At 38.2% G+C, this 13,988-nt stretch overlaps 1 protein-coding gene across 1 annotated transcript in view; it reads right to left on the bottom strand.

The window, feature by feature from the left end:
- Positions 1-3,330: 3,330 nt before the first annotated feature.
- The window catches only part of slco3a1a (solute carrier organic anion transporter family member 3A1a), a 54,409-nt gene continuing 43,751 nt past the window's right edge, over positions 3,331-13,988 (bottom strand). Inside the window, exons 6-10 of the mRNA XM_055173679.2 lie at positions 13,606-13,804; positions 12,570-12,738; positions 11,775-11,947; positions 8,312-8,376; positions 3,331-5,068 (exon numbers count right to left, since the gene is read on the bottom strand). Of these exons, the coding sequence (XP_055029654.1) occupies positions 4,695-5,068; positions 8,312-8,376; positions 11,775-11,947; positions 12,570-12,738; positions 13,606-13,804 (980 nt within the window). The 3' untranslated portion in view covers positions 3,331-4,694. The remainder of the gene's footprint in view (positions 5,069-8,311; positions 8,377-11,774; positions 11,948-12,569; positions 12,739-13,605; positions 13,805-13,988) is intronic.

Below are 13,988 nucleotides of genomic sequence, written 5' to 3'. Positions count from 1 at the left end.
GATCTGGCTAAAGCCTACCCAAGCGTACCTCATCAGCTGATACAAAGGGCTTTGGAACACTACCAAGTACCAACAGAGGTTGTTAAGCTGGTGATGTCACACATGGGCTCACTAAAAATGAGGTTTACAGTGGGAGACTTTACCACCAAATGGCAAAGGCTGGAGAAGGGAATCATGGCAGGATGCACTATCTCAGTGGTCCTGTTCGTGGCTGCTATGAATCTTCTTCTGAATGCAGGAGAAACGCAGTGCAGAGGCCCTAGAGCAGAAGACGGCACAAGACATCCTGCCTGTCGGGCTTTTATGGACGATGTGACTGTGATGACCCCGGCAGTTCAGGGAACACAGTGGATCCTGAGTGCACTGGAGAAGATGGCGACATGGGCACGGATGCAATTTAAACCAGAGAAATCCAGGAGCCTTAGTATCCACAAAGGAAAGTTGACCAGAAACACCTTTAGAATCCAAGGCTCAGAGATCCCAGCAATCCAAGACCAAGGAATTCGATGCCTTGGGAAAAACTATGACTACTCCCTGAAGGATACCAGCAACCTCAAAGACACCAAAGTCCAACTAAACATCTGGCTTAAGGCAATTGACACCAGCCAGTTGTTGGGGAGGTTCAAGGTATGGTGCTTTCAGTACGGGATTATACCCAGACTGCAGTGGCCCTTCCTGCTTTATGACTTTCCTATGACACAAGTGGAAGCAATGGAGAGGATGTGCAGCAAGTTTGTGCGGAAATGGCTGGGGGTTCCCCCTTCCTTCAGCTCAGTAAACCTATACAGCAAGACCTCCAAACTCTGTTTGCCTGTTTCATCAGTAGCTGAAGAATATAAGGTCACCAAGGCAAGAGCAGTCAGCACTCTACTTTTGTCCAAGGATAGGAAAGTCCAGCACGCTAGCAAGTTCATCAAGTGCGGCAGGAAATGGAAGCCCCAAGAAGCGGTGTCAGAAGCTAAAGCACACTGGAGACATCAGGAGATTGTCGGAGTGGTCTGCCAGGGCCGCATGGGACTTGGACACTACAGTACCAAGAGGTGGAGCAAGGCCAACACCAAAGGCAAGAGAGAGCTTGTGGCGCAGAGGGTCCGAGAAGCAGAAGAAGAACACCGCCGTGTGAAAGCGGTAGGGCTGGCCTCGCAAGGGCAGTGGATGCAGTGGGATCAGGCTCTTGAGCGATCACTGTCCTGGAAAGAGCTCTGGGAAATCGACCAAGGCAAGTTGGCTTTCTTGCTACGTGCTGTAGCCGACCTCTTGCCAACCCCAAGTAATTTAAAGATCTGGGGCAAGGAAGAAGATCCATCGTGCAAGAACTGTGGAGCAGGGCTTTGCACGCTGAATCATATCTTGACGGCATGCCCCAAATCATTGGGAGACGGCCGATACAGGTGGAGACATGACAAGGTCCTGACAGAAGTCGCCAAATGGGTGGATCTGCAAAGGGTCAAAGCCAACAGCAACCTGGCATCACAGTCTCCAGAATTTATTGATTTCCAGCGTGAAGGCAACCATACTCCCACGGTAAAGGCAACTGCCAAACACCCGCCATCCATTCTACAGCGTGCTTCTGACTGGGAGATGCAAGTGGACCTGGGGAGCAGGTTGGTCTTTCCACAAGACATTGCAGTGACCTCACTCCGTCCGGATCTGGTCCTGATTTCCAGGAATATCAAGACCATCTTCGTAGCGGAACTCACGGTGCCGTGGGAGGACAGGCTAGCTATCTCACATCAACTTAAGAAGGACAAGTACCAGGACTTGATTGATGAGGCTTTTACAAAAGGTTGGCACGCTAACATGTTTCCCATCGAAGTCGGCTGTCGCGGTTTCCCAACAACATCTTTGCGCTATTTCCTGCAGAAAGTTGGCCTGGATCCAAGACACCTGAAAAAAGCCACTAGGGAGATAGCCTTAGCAGCCGAGACAAGCTCAAGATGGCTGTGGCTGAAGAGAGCCCAGAGTTGGAACCCCTCTGCAGGCAAAGGCTAAAAGCTCTTTGCTGCCCCACTCAGGTGAAGCGTACAGGCTAAGGGGCGAAACGCTAGTGAACCTGAGACACCTGCTGACGATGCAGAGGGTTTCCAACAATGTGGACGCTCCACTTCTCATCGTGGAACGATATTCCATATCCAAGTAGCTCTTGCAATTCCTGCTTGTAGCAAAGCATCATTGATGTTTATCTCACCTTTAATAGAATTATATTAATAATTAAACAACTTAAAGGCGGGGTGCATGATTTCTGAAAAACACTTTGGAAGAGGGGTGTCGGGCTGAGTACCAAAACACCTTTGTAGCCAATCAGCAGTAAGGGGCGTGTCTACTAACCTACATTGTTCACTGGGTGGCGTATGGGTGGGTCTATCAAAAGAAGGTCCAGATTCTATGGTTTGGCATGTTTGTTTTGGTGATTTTAAATGTCAACATTGGCTTTCAGAGATCATGCACCCCGCCTTTAAAGTGGAAAATCTATTTAAAACAGTCCCTTTCAGAAAAACGTGATTATGCATATTTATTTTTTCAAATACTCATAAATACTCATACAGCATAAATTGCAGATTTCTGTGTGCAAAATATGCGGGGCTTGCATGATTTCATAAACCCCGAATTTTCGTAGCAAAAATCACATATCTTAGCAGAAAGTTGAAAAATTTTGGATTTACTTCACACAAGTGCAGCCATGTCTCCTGTTGCCATGGTAACGTTATAAAGTGAAGTGATTATGTGACGTGAAAATCATTAAAAAGCTGCAAAAGCTGCAAAAAGTTTTTGCAAGTTCCCGCAATTTCATTGCATAAAATTGTATAAATATCCCGCATATTCCATCGCATTTTTCAAGAAAACGTTCCGCAAGATCAAGGATTTTTGCCTGCAACAATCACAAAAAAACTCCATGTTTTTCTGGAAGGACTGTTAAAATGTTAAAGTTGCATTGTGTAACTTTTAGAGGATCTTTTGACAGAAATGCAATATACACAACTATATTATCAGTGGTGTGTAAAGACCTTACAACATAACTGTATTGTTTTTATTACTGTAGAATGAGCCTCTTTATACATACACAGCATGAAAGTCACCATTTCACATCGCCACGTTTTTAAAGTAGCCCTAAATGGACAAACTGCTCTATAGAATGCGTTTGGTTAAAACGTTGTCACTACATTGACATGTTTGTCCTCTGGCAGCTACCGTAGCTTCTTTATGCGTTTTGAAAGGGAGGGTTGAGTTGCAATTCACAATCTCACCACTATAGATGCAACTAAATTTTAGACACTTTTAAGTTCATATTAATCATTATTATTAATCAAATAAAAAACATCACATCTGAGATATTCTGAAAATAATTTATTTGCAAAATAAAATAAAAATTATTTTGCCATTAAAAAATAATATGAAAAGCACACTGCTTTAACCACAGTGACATCTTTGCCTGTAAAACAAGACTGTTGTGATATTAAATTTTAGAGGAAATTAATTTAAAGTTGAAATTATGAATTCATCATGAACAATTTTGATCCCGAATTGATTTACAACACTATTTCTAAAATGCTAAAGGACCCACAGTGCCATATATTATTGCAGTAAGTGAAATAAAGTCTTTTAATCTCAATCCAAGCAATTATACTCTTAAATTTATACACACTTTTTTTTTTACATGTACAGTAACATTACAACGGTATAAAATTAAATGTTCATTTTTTTCAACCATGTAAAATACCAAAAAAGGGGCCCAAACTGATCTTAAGAACATATTATTATTAGTTAACCTAAAGCAAGGACCCAAAAGTGACAATATTACTCATCATGAATGGCAATGTAGCACTTAATAAAACAGCCATTTTAACTTACTGTAGTTTCAGTCATGTCATATTGCTACAGTCTACTCCATTACGGTTTAATATTGTCATCTGGATACAAAAGCATTCTTATATTCATTAAAGTACTACAATTATGCATAAACTTTCTACAATCTCTATACCTAAATAGTCTTCATCATCCACAAAATCTAAAGGCAAATCTTACAAAGTATATATAACCTCTCAGGTGTTTCTTCAAAACACACTCACCCAATATTGCACAGATATATAAAGATAGTAACAATAAACAGTATCTATCTCAAGAACAAATTAAGACATTTAGGGCTTTATAAACAATATAAATAAACAAGAACAATGCACTTAAAACAAGAAGCACATGACAAAGAAACTCTTGAATGCAGTTCAAATGAATAGTTTGAAAAATAACTGATATTGTTTTCATATACAGTATAAAATTGCATTATATAGTATATCATTTAAGATATTGTTATTATCAATAAACTGCTTGGAGATGGTGTGATGTAACGACATCCCCCATTGCCTCCAATAATAAACTTGGGCTTGTTTTATTATCTTAGCATATCATAAAAATGTTCAGTGTGTCATTTTACAATTGCATTTGAGTTTGACAACAGCTAACGGACAGGTGGGTGAAACTAAGTAAACCAGCTGACTACAGATCAGTATCTCTGACAGCAATGTAAATGCTTTAAACTTCTACGACATAAAACTGGCACTCAACACATACCTTCCTTAAAGGTACTTACAGTATAAAAACAAGATGGACCCAGTATACGTAAATTGAGAGTCTGAAGAGCCGCGGCAGTCCTGCACGATCCTTCAGTAGAGTTGTAGGCACATGGGTAGTTTAACCCACTATAAAACGGACTCTATGTTTTCGCACCACTCGTGATCCTCCAGGTTATATATAAATTTAGTCCTGCTGACATGGTTCTGACTGTCTTTTCCCAGACTGTCCAGATTCATGCTGGACGAGAACATTTCAGTGGGCGTAACATATGCCTGAAGGTTTTTAATATATTTCTGTTTGTTTCTGCGCAAGCATTGGCAGGTGGTTGTGTAGAGGAGGAACGCCACTATCTTGAGGACTATGGCCATGCCTACGTACAGGTGTCGGTAGGTCACGTTGTCGTACAGCAGACAGGCACCTTTCTCCCCGCACTCTCTGCTCCAGAAAAGACACGTGGAGTCGATCCCCGCACCAAATATCAAAGGCGGGGGAATGAATCCTGCAAGGTTTATATTACTGTGTTATTCATCTAGTAATCGCATGAGAGTTACATAATAATGTTGAAGAAAAACTAAACTGATATAAAATTAAATTATAAAGGCATACGCATCTCCTTTTTTTTACATTTACATGACTTTCCCCTGGTTTCACTAACAATGTTTAAGGCTAGCCCTAGACTAAAACACATGTTTGAGCTTTTTTTAGGCCTAGTACTGGCTTTAGCTAAGCCTTGTCTGTGAAACCAGGCATTTAAAGGGACACTTCACTTTTATTGAAAATATTTCCATTTTCCAGCTCCCCTAGAGTTAAATATTTGATTTTTACCATTTTGGAATCCATTAAGCCGATCTCCTGGTCTGGCTGTACCACTTTTAGCATAGCTTAGCACAATCCATTGAATCTGATTAGACCATTAGCATCGCGCTCAAAAATAGTCCCCTGCTATTGAAAGTTACCAAGGGGGCTATTTTCGGGTGCTGCGTAGAATCATTGTGCCTGCTGCACCCATGTTATGGCAGCAAAGTCCACGCCCAAATAAGAGTATAGTTCCTAACCATATCTGCCTAGAAAATCGCAATTCTTAATTTTCTGTCGGTCTTAGTACACGATGTAACTACAGAAGAGTCAAGTTTTAAAAGAGGAAAAATATTGAAACTCTTTGGTTATTTTTTAGCACGATGCTAATGGTCTAATCACATTCAATGGATTATGCTAAGCCATGCCAAAAGTGGCACCGCCAGACCCGGAGATTGGCTGAATGGATTCCAAAACGGTAAATATCAAATGTTTAACTCTAGGGGAGCCGGAAAATGAGCACACTTTTAAAAAAGTGGAGTGTCCCTTTAAGTATTACATTAAGCATTTGCCTCTATACAGTTTTAAAAATGCGTCAAAATATGTACCCTAGTTGTCACTGGGGCAGTACCCTCTCAAAAGGTCTGTACTTATTTTATGTACCATTAAAAATAGGTACAGAACTTGAACTGAAATGTTGTACATTTTCGGACCTATTGTGTATCTTAAGGAACAATTTTGTACCAAAAAGGTACAACATTGTATTATGTTTTGAATAACTGTAAAGGCAACATTGGTACCACCCCAGCAACAGAAAAGCTACAGTTTTGTACCCATTTCTGACAGTTTGCATATATGTATACATTTGGAACAATATGTCCATTTAAGATAGTAAAATGTACATTTAAGGAGCTAATAAGCTCTCTTTGGTATCAATAAGTAACTCTGACGTACTAATATGAACTCTTTAGGTACCTTTTAAAAGGTTACAGCCCCAGTGACTGCTACATATTTTGACCATTGTTCTGACAGTGTATAACTGTTTCCTAAAGAATTTGTAAATTTTCTAAAAAAAAAAAAATCCAGATAATTTATTCACCACGTCATCCAAACTGTTGATGTCTTTTTTTGAGAAAAACATTCCAGGATTTTTCTAATTTTAATGGACTTTAACGGACCCCAACACTTAAAGGATCAGTATGTAAGAAATGTATATAAATTAATCATAAAATGGCCCTGATATGTCACTAGACATTAAGAAATAATTTTCATTTCAAATACTTATATCATCACAACAGTAGTCTGGCCAGGATATTGTCATTTAAAAAGTGGAGTTGCAGCCCTCAACTGATATTTATGTCATGTTGTGTATTGGCCACCAGTTGTGTGATTGCAGTACCAGTTTTAGCCACAAGTTTTGTTATTGCAATACCGGTTTTGGCCACAATCCTACATACTGTTCCTTTAACAGTTTTAATGCAGTTTAAAATTGCAGTTTGCAAAGGACTCCAAACAATCCCAAACGAGGCACAAGGGTCCCATCCAGCGAAACGACTGTCATCTTTGGCAATAAAAATAAAAATTATGCCTTTTAAACCACGTAATTGCGTAATGCTGTGGAAAGGTCACGTGTTAGATATTTGAAACGCACATTTGCGGACCATTTTAAACAATAAACTGACACAAAGATATTAATTAGGATCATTCCACATACAACAACGTCAGAACGGTCCTCTTTCTCCACACTTGTAAACACTGGAGCGTAGTTTAGATACGTCATCCATGACCTCTTGACGTGATGACGTATTACGTGAGGTCGCGCTGGTACGTCACAAGACCAGAGGAAGACGAGAAGTTGTGGTTTAAAAGTGCTTTTTTTCTTGCCAAAAATGATCGTTTCACTAGATAAGACCCTTATGCCTCGTTTGGGATCGTTTAGAGTCCTTTGAAACTCCAATTTTAAACTGCATTAAAACTGTTAAGTGTTGGGGTCCATTAAAGTTCACCAAAATGAAAAAAATCCTGGAATGCTTTCCTCAAAAAACACAATCTCCTATCGACCGAACAAAGAAAGACATCAACACTCTGGACGACATGGTGGTAAGTAATTTATCTAGATTTGAAGATTTTCGTTGCAAAACGAGATAAATCCGTTTTTTTAAATTGTTCAGAAATCTTGTTTTTTGGTTGTGCATTCCAATTAATATCAATTCAACTGCATTTGTTTTTTTTTTTTTATTTAAACCTTCATAACTTAAAAAATTCAGCTAAGTAGCACCATAAAACAAAATAATAACATGATAACATAATAATAAACATGTTTTGACAAAAATGTAAAAAAATGGATTCCTCTCGTTTTGCAACAAACCATTTTTATTTTTAAGAAAATTGACTAATCCTTTAAATTTATGCATTTCTTAATGTGTTCAATAGAAGTGACAATACAGTGACAATTGTAAGATTTATAGACTGGCCCCATTTACTTTCATTGTAGGTGCATCACTTTATCACCCGATAACCATTTTTGGTTATCAATGTTATGTCACAAATTCTGTCAATACAGTATTGAACCAAAATCTGAATGATAAAGCTTTCAGATTAAAAAACTTTAATTTTAATAATTACAAATGGTTTGTAATTGACTGACAGAAAACAATTATTTCTTAAAAAAGAAGCAATTTTAGCTTTTACTGGACTGATGAAAACAATCGTTTTCAGCTTTAGGGGAAAACAAAAGATGTGGCAAATGGACCTCAACTTGTCCTCCTTTCACCACACTTTAGATTAGCAGCGAAGCAAAGAAATTCAATTTAGTAGAAATGCATTTTTAGCCCACTTTTAGTTCCGGTGAAGTAAATAGATTACCCTAGACAATGTATTGTTGAAGCATGAAAAATGAAGTGTAGCTTCATGTGTAAATGTAATTGTGTTGTTTAAGACCTCTCACCTATCAGCCGGAGCAACAGAAAGAGAACTCCGAGGGCATAAGACTTCAGCTGAGGGCTCACGGATCTAAGAGAGCAAGACATTATTCAGGTCAATACATGGAGCACAGCAAACTGCACATATGAACATCTCATAAAACATCTTGTACTTTCATCAAGAACTATGTAACTTCTTTTACTGAGGTCCTCTATCGCTCACGGCACCAAGCGAAGCAGAACCGCTTCTGCTGCCCACTCAAAAGCATAAATAAATCAAATAAACACTGAATACTAAACCAAACACACTAGAAATTAGAGAATGTAACCGTATAAAACTGTCTTGATAATAAATACTGGGTTAACAGTGCTCACATAAAAAATGCAAAAAACAGGTAAATTATAAATACATAGAAAATAGACTACATAGTATTATTGCAAATGTTATTGCTTATAAAAAGATTGTAATCTACAAAACAGTATATATATATTTTACTAAGACTATAGCACATTAAAGGGCAGTTTCCCGGACAGGATTTAGATTAAGACAGGACTAGGCATTAGTTATATTAGGACATAAATAGTTTTTACAAACATACCCTACAAAAAACATTACTGGTTTACAGTGGCGGCTGGTGACTTCTTTTTTTTAAAGGATCTCAAAGCGAAGTTCGTCACAACATGTATGTAGCCCATCATGTGTGTGGTTTTTCATTTTCAAATTATGTGTTCTGCGCGGTGAGAGATCACGTGTCTTGTCAAAATAAGTGCCCGCTGCAGACGCATCTAAAGGGTTTATGGTTAAAGAGACGCTCGCGTTTGTCAGATACTCACATAATCTCATGCGTAATCAGAGTTTAGTGTTAAGGGAGTGTTAGTGTTAACAGTTTTGACGCGTGTGCAGCAGGCACTTATTTTGACAAAACACGTGATGCACATGGTTCACATGACGCAACAAACACATATTTTGAAAACACCACCAACACACATGACACTCCGAACACACGGAAAAGCAGGCACGAGCCGCCACTGCTGGTTTAAATCTTGAGTCTCTCAAATAAGCATTTTTGTCTGGGACAATCTTAACTCATTCCCCGCCAGCCTTTTTTTGAAAAGTTGCACGGCAGCATTTTTTGTGATTTTCTAAAAATATATAAACATACAAATATATCAAATGAAAGACCAGATCCTTTGCTTTCAAACAAACAATAAAGAAACGTTTCATCCTATCAATATTTTTTATCTGCTTATAAACTCTTAAATATTTTCTTCAAAAAAATATTTTTTTTAGCAAAAAGCTGAAATAATTGCATTTTTGTGAAGGAATTTTGTTAGAGATCAGATTCAGAACGAATATCAAAATATACACGGAGTGTAAAATTAGTAAACAATTTTTTGCTTCAGTTGTTTTATAAATTGGGTAAGTTCGCCATCTAGTGGAAAATCACGATATTACAGATTAACACAAAAACTCATCAGCGCTGGGTTTCCTGATAACGATTGAACTTAGCACTTAAGAGCGCTTTGTACAATCTACTTAAAGGTGCTGTGTGTACATCTAGTGGTAAGGTTGCGAATTGCAACCAATGACTCAGTCCACTGCCCTTCCCTCGCCTTTGAAACGCATAGAGAAGCTACGGTAGCCACCACCAAAAAAAATGTTATAGACGGAGACAAATTAGTAAAAAAGTTTGTCCGTTAAGGGCTTTTGTAGAAACACGGTGGCACAAAATGGCGACTTCCACGTAAGGGGACCCTCGGTGTATGTAGATAAAAATGTCTCATTCTAAGGTAATCAAACCATAACGGTTCATCATAAAAAGGTCTTTATACACCCCTGATAATATAGTTTTGTATATTATTCTGCATTTCTGTCAAAAGATCCTTTTAAAAATTACACACTGCATCTTTAATGAACATTCGTTGTTCATTCACATGCGTTTCCCAAAGATGCACGTAAAACGATCGCTTGAAGTATGGTTTTAAGTGCTACTTACGAGTTTCTATGCGTTTGTCAAGTGCTGAAATGAAAATTGACTCGAATTTGTAGCAGAAGCTTGTTTAGGTTAACTCTTTCTCCGCCATTGACGAGTTATCTCGTAAATCTGCAATACCGCTATTATCCACCAGGTGGGGCTTTTCCGCAACTTATAAAACCCGGAAGTATTGCCCTAGGGCAAACAGCTGTATATCCGTGTATGTTTTAAAGATCGCTCTGCATCTAATCTCCATCAAAAGTCCTTCAAAAAAATGGAATTATCTCAGCTTTTTGCTCAAAATTTTGTGTTTTTGATGAAACAGAGATGATAAAAACAGAACACATGAAGGAAGGATGAAACAGATTTTTTTGAGAGGGTCTGTTCTTTTATTTCTTATATTGTATGTTTATAAAAAGGAGCATTTTCTGGAAGGCATTAAAATTTGGTAAAAATCATAAAAAATGCTGGCGGGGAAAGAGTTAATGACCTTCAGCTAATGTGCACTAATACGTTTTATAATATTTTTCATTATTGTTCAACGACTATTTAAATATTTTAATAATTTGTGCATAATGAAATATTCTTTTCCGTATTTAGTTAGGACTCGTTCCACTCCAAAATGCCTTCTGCATTTTATATTACAGTTTAGATTATTATTATTATTTGTTGTTTATTATATATGTTTATTTATTATCATGGATTATTGCATTGTACCGTAAATATTTATTTGGTTTCTTTAATCAGATGCCATTTCCCTTCAAAAAATTTTTTTACTGTACATGAATAATAGCAGCAATTGGTAGGAACCATTTATCAATTTGCTAGTACCAACTTTTACCAAAATTGTACCAAATACGTTTTCCTTCTTTATTAATTTATGTTTAGTCATTTAAATTTGATTTGTCATTTGGATTTTAAATAAATTAAATTATATTAAAGTAATTTAAACAAATAAACGAAGAAGAACCCCATAAATAAATATAAATTTAAAACATTATCGTCATTACAGGAGTGCAATTTGCTGGTTGTCCTGGGTGACCTTGTAACTCTGTTGTCTTACGATGCAATTTACGATTACTCCAGAGCACTCGTAGATCTATGATGATTTTCAAGTGCACGAAGCTTTTGGGAAACGGCATGTAATTCTAATTGCATGTAATTGTAATTTGGGAAACCCGGCCCAGGAACATGTTTTTTTACATGCAATGTTTTCTCTTAATTGACGAAATATCTTGTCAATGGCGGGGAAAGAGTTAAGCCCTGTCCGGAAAACTGCCCCATTGTCAATTAACCAGACAAGCCTAACCAGCCTACAAGGAAATTGTCCTTAAAAAGAACAGGAGAGTAAGATACATAAATGAATGAATGAAATGCACCTAAGCATTACATGCTGAATAAAGCAGTCTCCCAGAAAGCAACCCAACGCGAAAGCGGCAAGAATAGAAACTGCACTGATGTACAAAATGGAGAAAACAAACATCTGTTGGCTGCTTTTGTTTGGCTGGGTTACCTGATGAGGATGATGACAGAGGGTGTCTGGGCCATGGCTCCAATCATACTGCAGGCGCAGATCACACACAGAAAGGTGAGGAAGGCCTCCTGGCAGCCGGGCCGTGGACATTTGCCAGGCACAGCTGTGGCAGAGTCACTGTGTCCAGAGACGCACATACACCCTGTCAGGTTCTATAAATGTGAAAGCAAACATATGCATATTCACAATCACCACACAGCCAGCAAATTACAGCAATTGAAAACATGGTTTAGTGGACTGGCATAAAGTAAAAGAGTCCAAATTGCGTATTAAGAGGTTATAAAATGAGTAATTTCTGTTCAATTTTGTTCTTTTTTGCAATTCAATTACTTGTGGGGTGTAGATTTTAATCAACCCTCATCTACACATTGTACATAAAATGCCTGCACCACAAAAACAGACCCCCAGTAGGACCATTGCTCATTAAACCTGCTTGGTATATTCATATTTGGAGACTGGGTTCATTAAAATAATGCTTGTGACTGTTGTCTTGGATTCATCTATTCCAGTTTCAACCATTTGCTATGTATGGTAATGAGTGCAGGGACCCATATTGCGGTGCCTATTAAGATGCCTGGCAGGCAGAACGCGGTGTCCTTTCCAACATACTGTATGTCTGTGGGTGATGTGGGCTTCATTCTAATGACCCACGCTGGACATGAGCTGTCCAGGAAATGAGAGGACGCAACAGATATCCAATAGAAAAACCAGATAAAGAAAGAAACAGAGGGAGACATACAAACAATTCGGCGTGTAAATGAGATGGCTAATGACCTGCGAGAGCGGAGGCGGCAGTCCGGTGCTGATGGCTCGGGTGCAGCCGGCGAAACAGGAAGACAAGTAGGTCACACCATTGGAACCACAAACGGGGCTAACAGATGAAGTGTAGCAGTTACAATGACTCATGCAGGGTACTTCCGGCCTCTGGCCTACTTGCAGTGTCCTATATTCACACAAACATATACACCTGTTTGAATCGGAGTTTACATTTGATGTATTTACTGTGACATAGCACTGGTTTAACACAGAAAAAATTTACACCCCTGGTTGGTTGACAGCTTATATCTGTGGATAGATTATTAGTTTAATAAAGCTGAATGTACCATTAATAGCGGGAAGCATTGCTAACTGTGACCTTGTCTGTTAAATCCTAGTCTCATAATCGAATGATCTAGTTTCATTTTAATTATTGGTTTGTCAATCAACTAATAACCATCTAGTACAGCTACTGTGCATTCAGAAAGTATTCAGAGCCCCTTCACTTTGATCAATTTTGTTATATCGCAGCCTGAAACCACATTAGTTAAAATTTTTTTTTTTTTTCAAATTAATCTACTCTCAGTACCCCACAATGACAAAGTGAATCCACAATTAAATTAAGTCTGTAAATATATTAAAAACAAAAAATCTGAAATATCAAATGAACATCAGTATTCAGACCCTTTGCAACACTTGACCTTTACAAAACCTTGATTGGAGTCCACCTATGGCAAATAAAAATAACTGGATTTGACTTGAAAAGACACACAACTCTCTACAAAAAGGCATATCAGATCAAAAACCAAGCCATGAGGTCAAAAGAACTGCTTGGTATTATGAGGTACTGAGTGTAGATAAATAAGACGATTGTGGAATCAGGCTGCAAAATAAAGAAATTGAAAAGTGAAGGGGTCTAAATACTTTCTGAATGCAGATTTGCAGACATCTTAGGATGTGGAGTTGTCATTGTCTCAAGCCTCACTGCAAAGATTAAATAAATGTCAAAAAACAACAAGGCAGCAAGGAGAAAAAGCAGCTTAGCCCCTCGTACTCGTTGCCATAGGCGACGGTCACCCCAGCGACAGGTCCTGTGTCACAGCCCAGGAAGAGAAAGGACACATAACAGGCAGTGGAGATGAGATTGACCAGCATGGCCATATAAACAGCTCCAAGAGCCGTCAGGTTCAGCTTCTTCACCAGTAATCCTCCCAAGAATATTCCCAGACAGGCACATGGGATCGCTGTCATACCTGTTTACAGAAAGAACAGTGAAAAAATAAAATGTTATGTGTTAAAGTAAAGCTTTGCAACTGCATGTATTTATAAAAATATTTCTGGGCAATTGTAAAACATTTTTGATAAATACATATATCAATAAATTAAATTAATCTAAAATATAATACTAAATAAATACTATTGTATTATTTTTTATGT

Source organism: Misgurnus anguillicaudatus, chromosome 15 (assembly GCF_027580225.2).
Source record: "Misgurnus anguillicaudatus chromosome 15, ASM2758022v2, whole genome shotgun sequence".
Classification (NCBI taxonomy): Eukaryota; Metazoa; Chordata; class Actinopteri; order Cypriniformes; family Cobitidae; genus Misgurnus; species Misgurnus anguillicaudatus.
The sequence above is the reverse complement of the archived record's forward strand: the minus strand, read 5'-3'. Positions and strand labels throughout refer to the sequence as shown.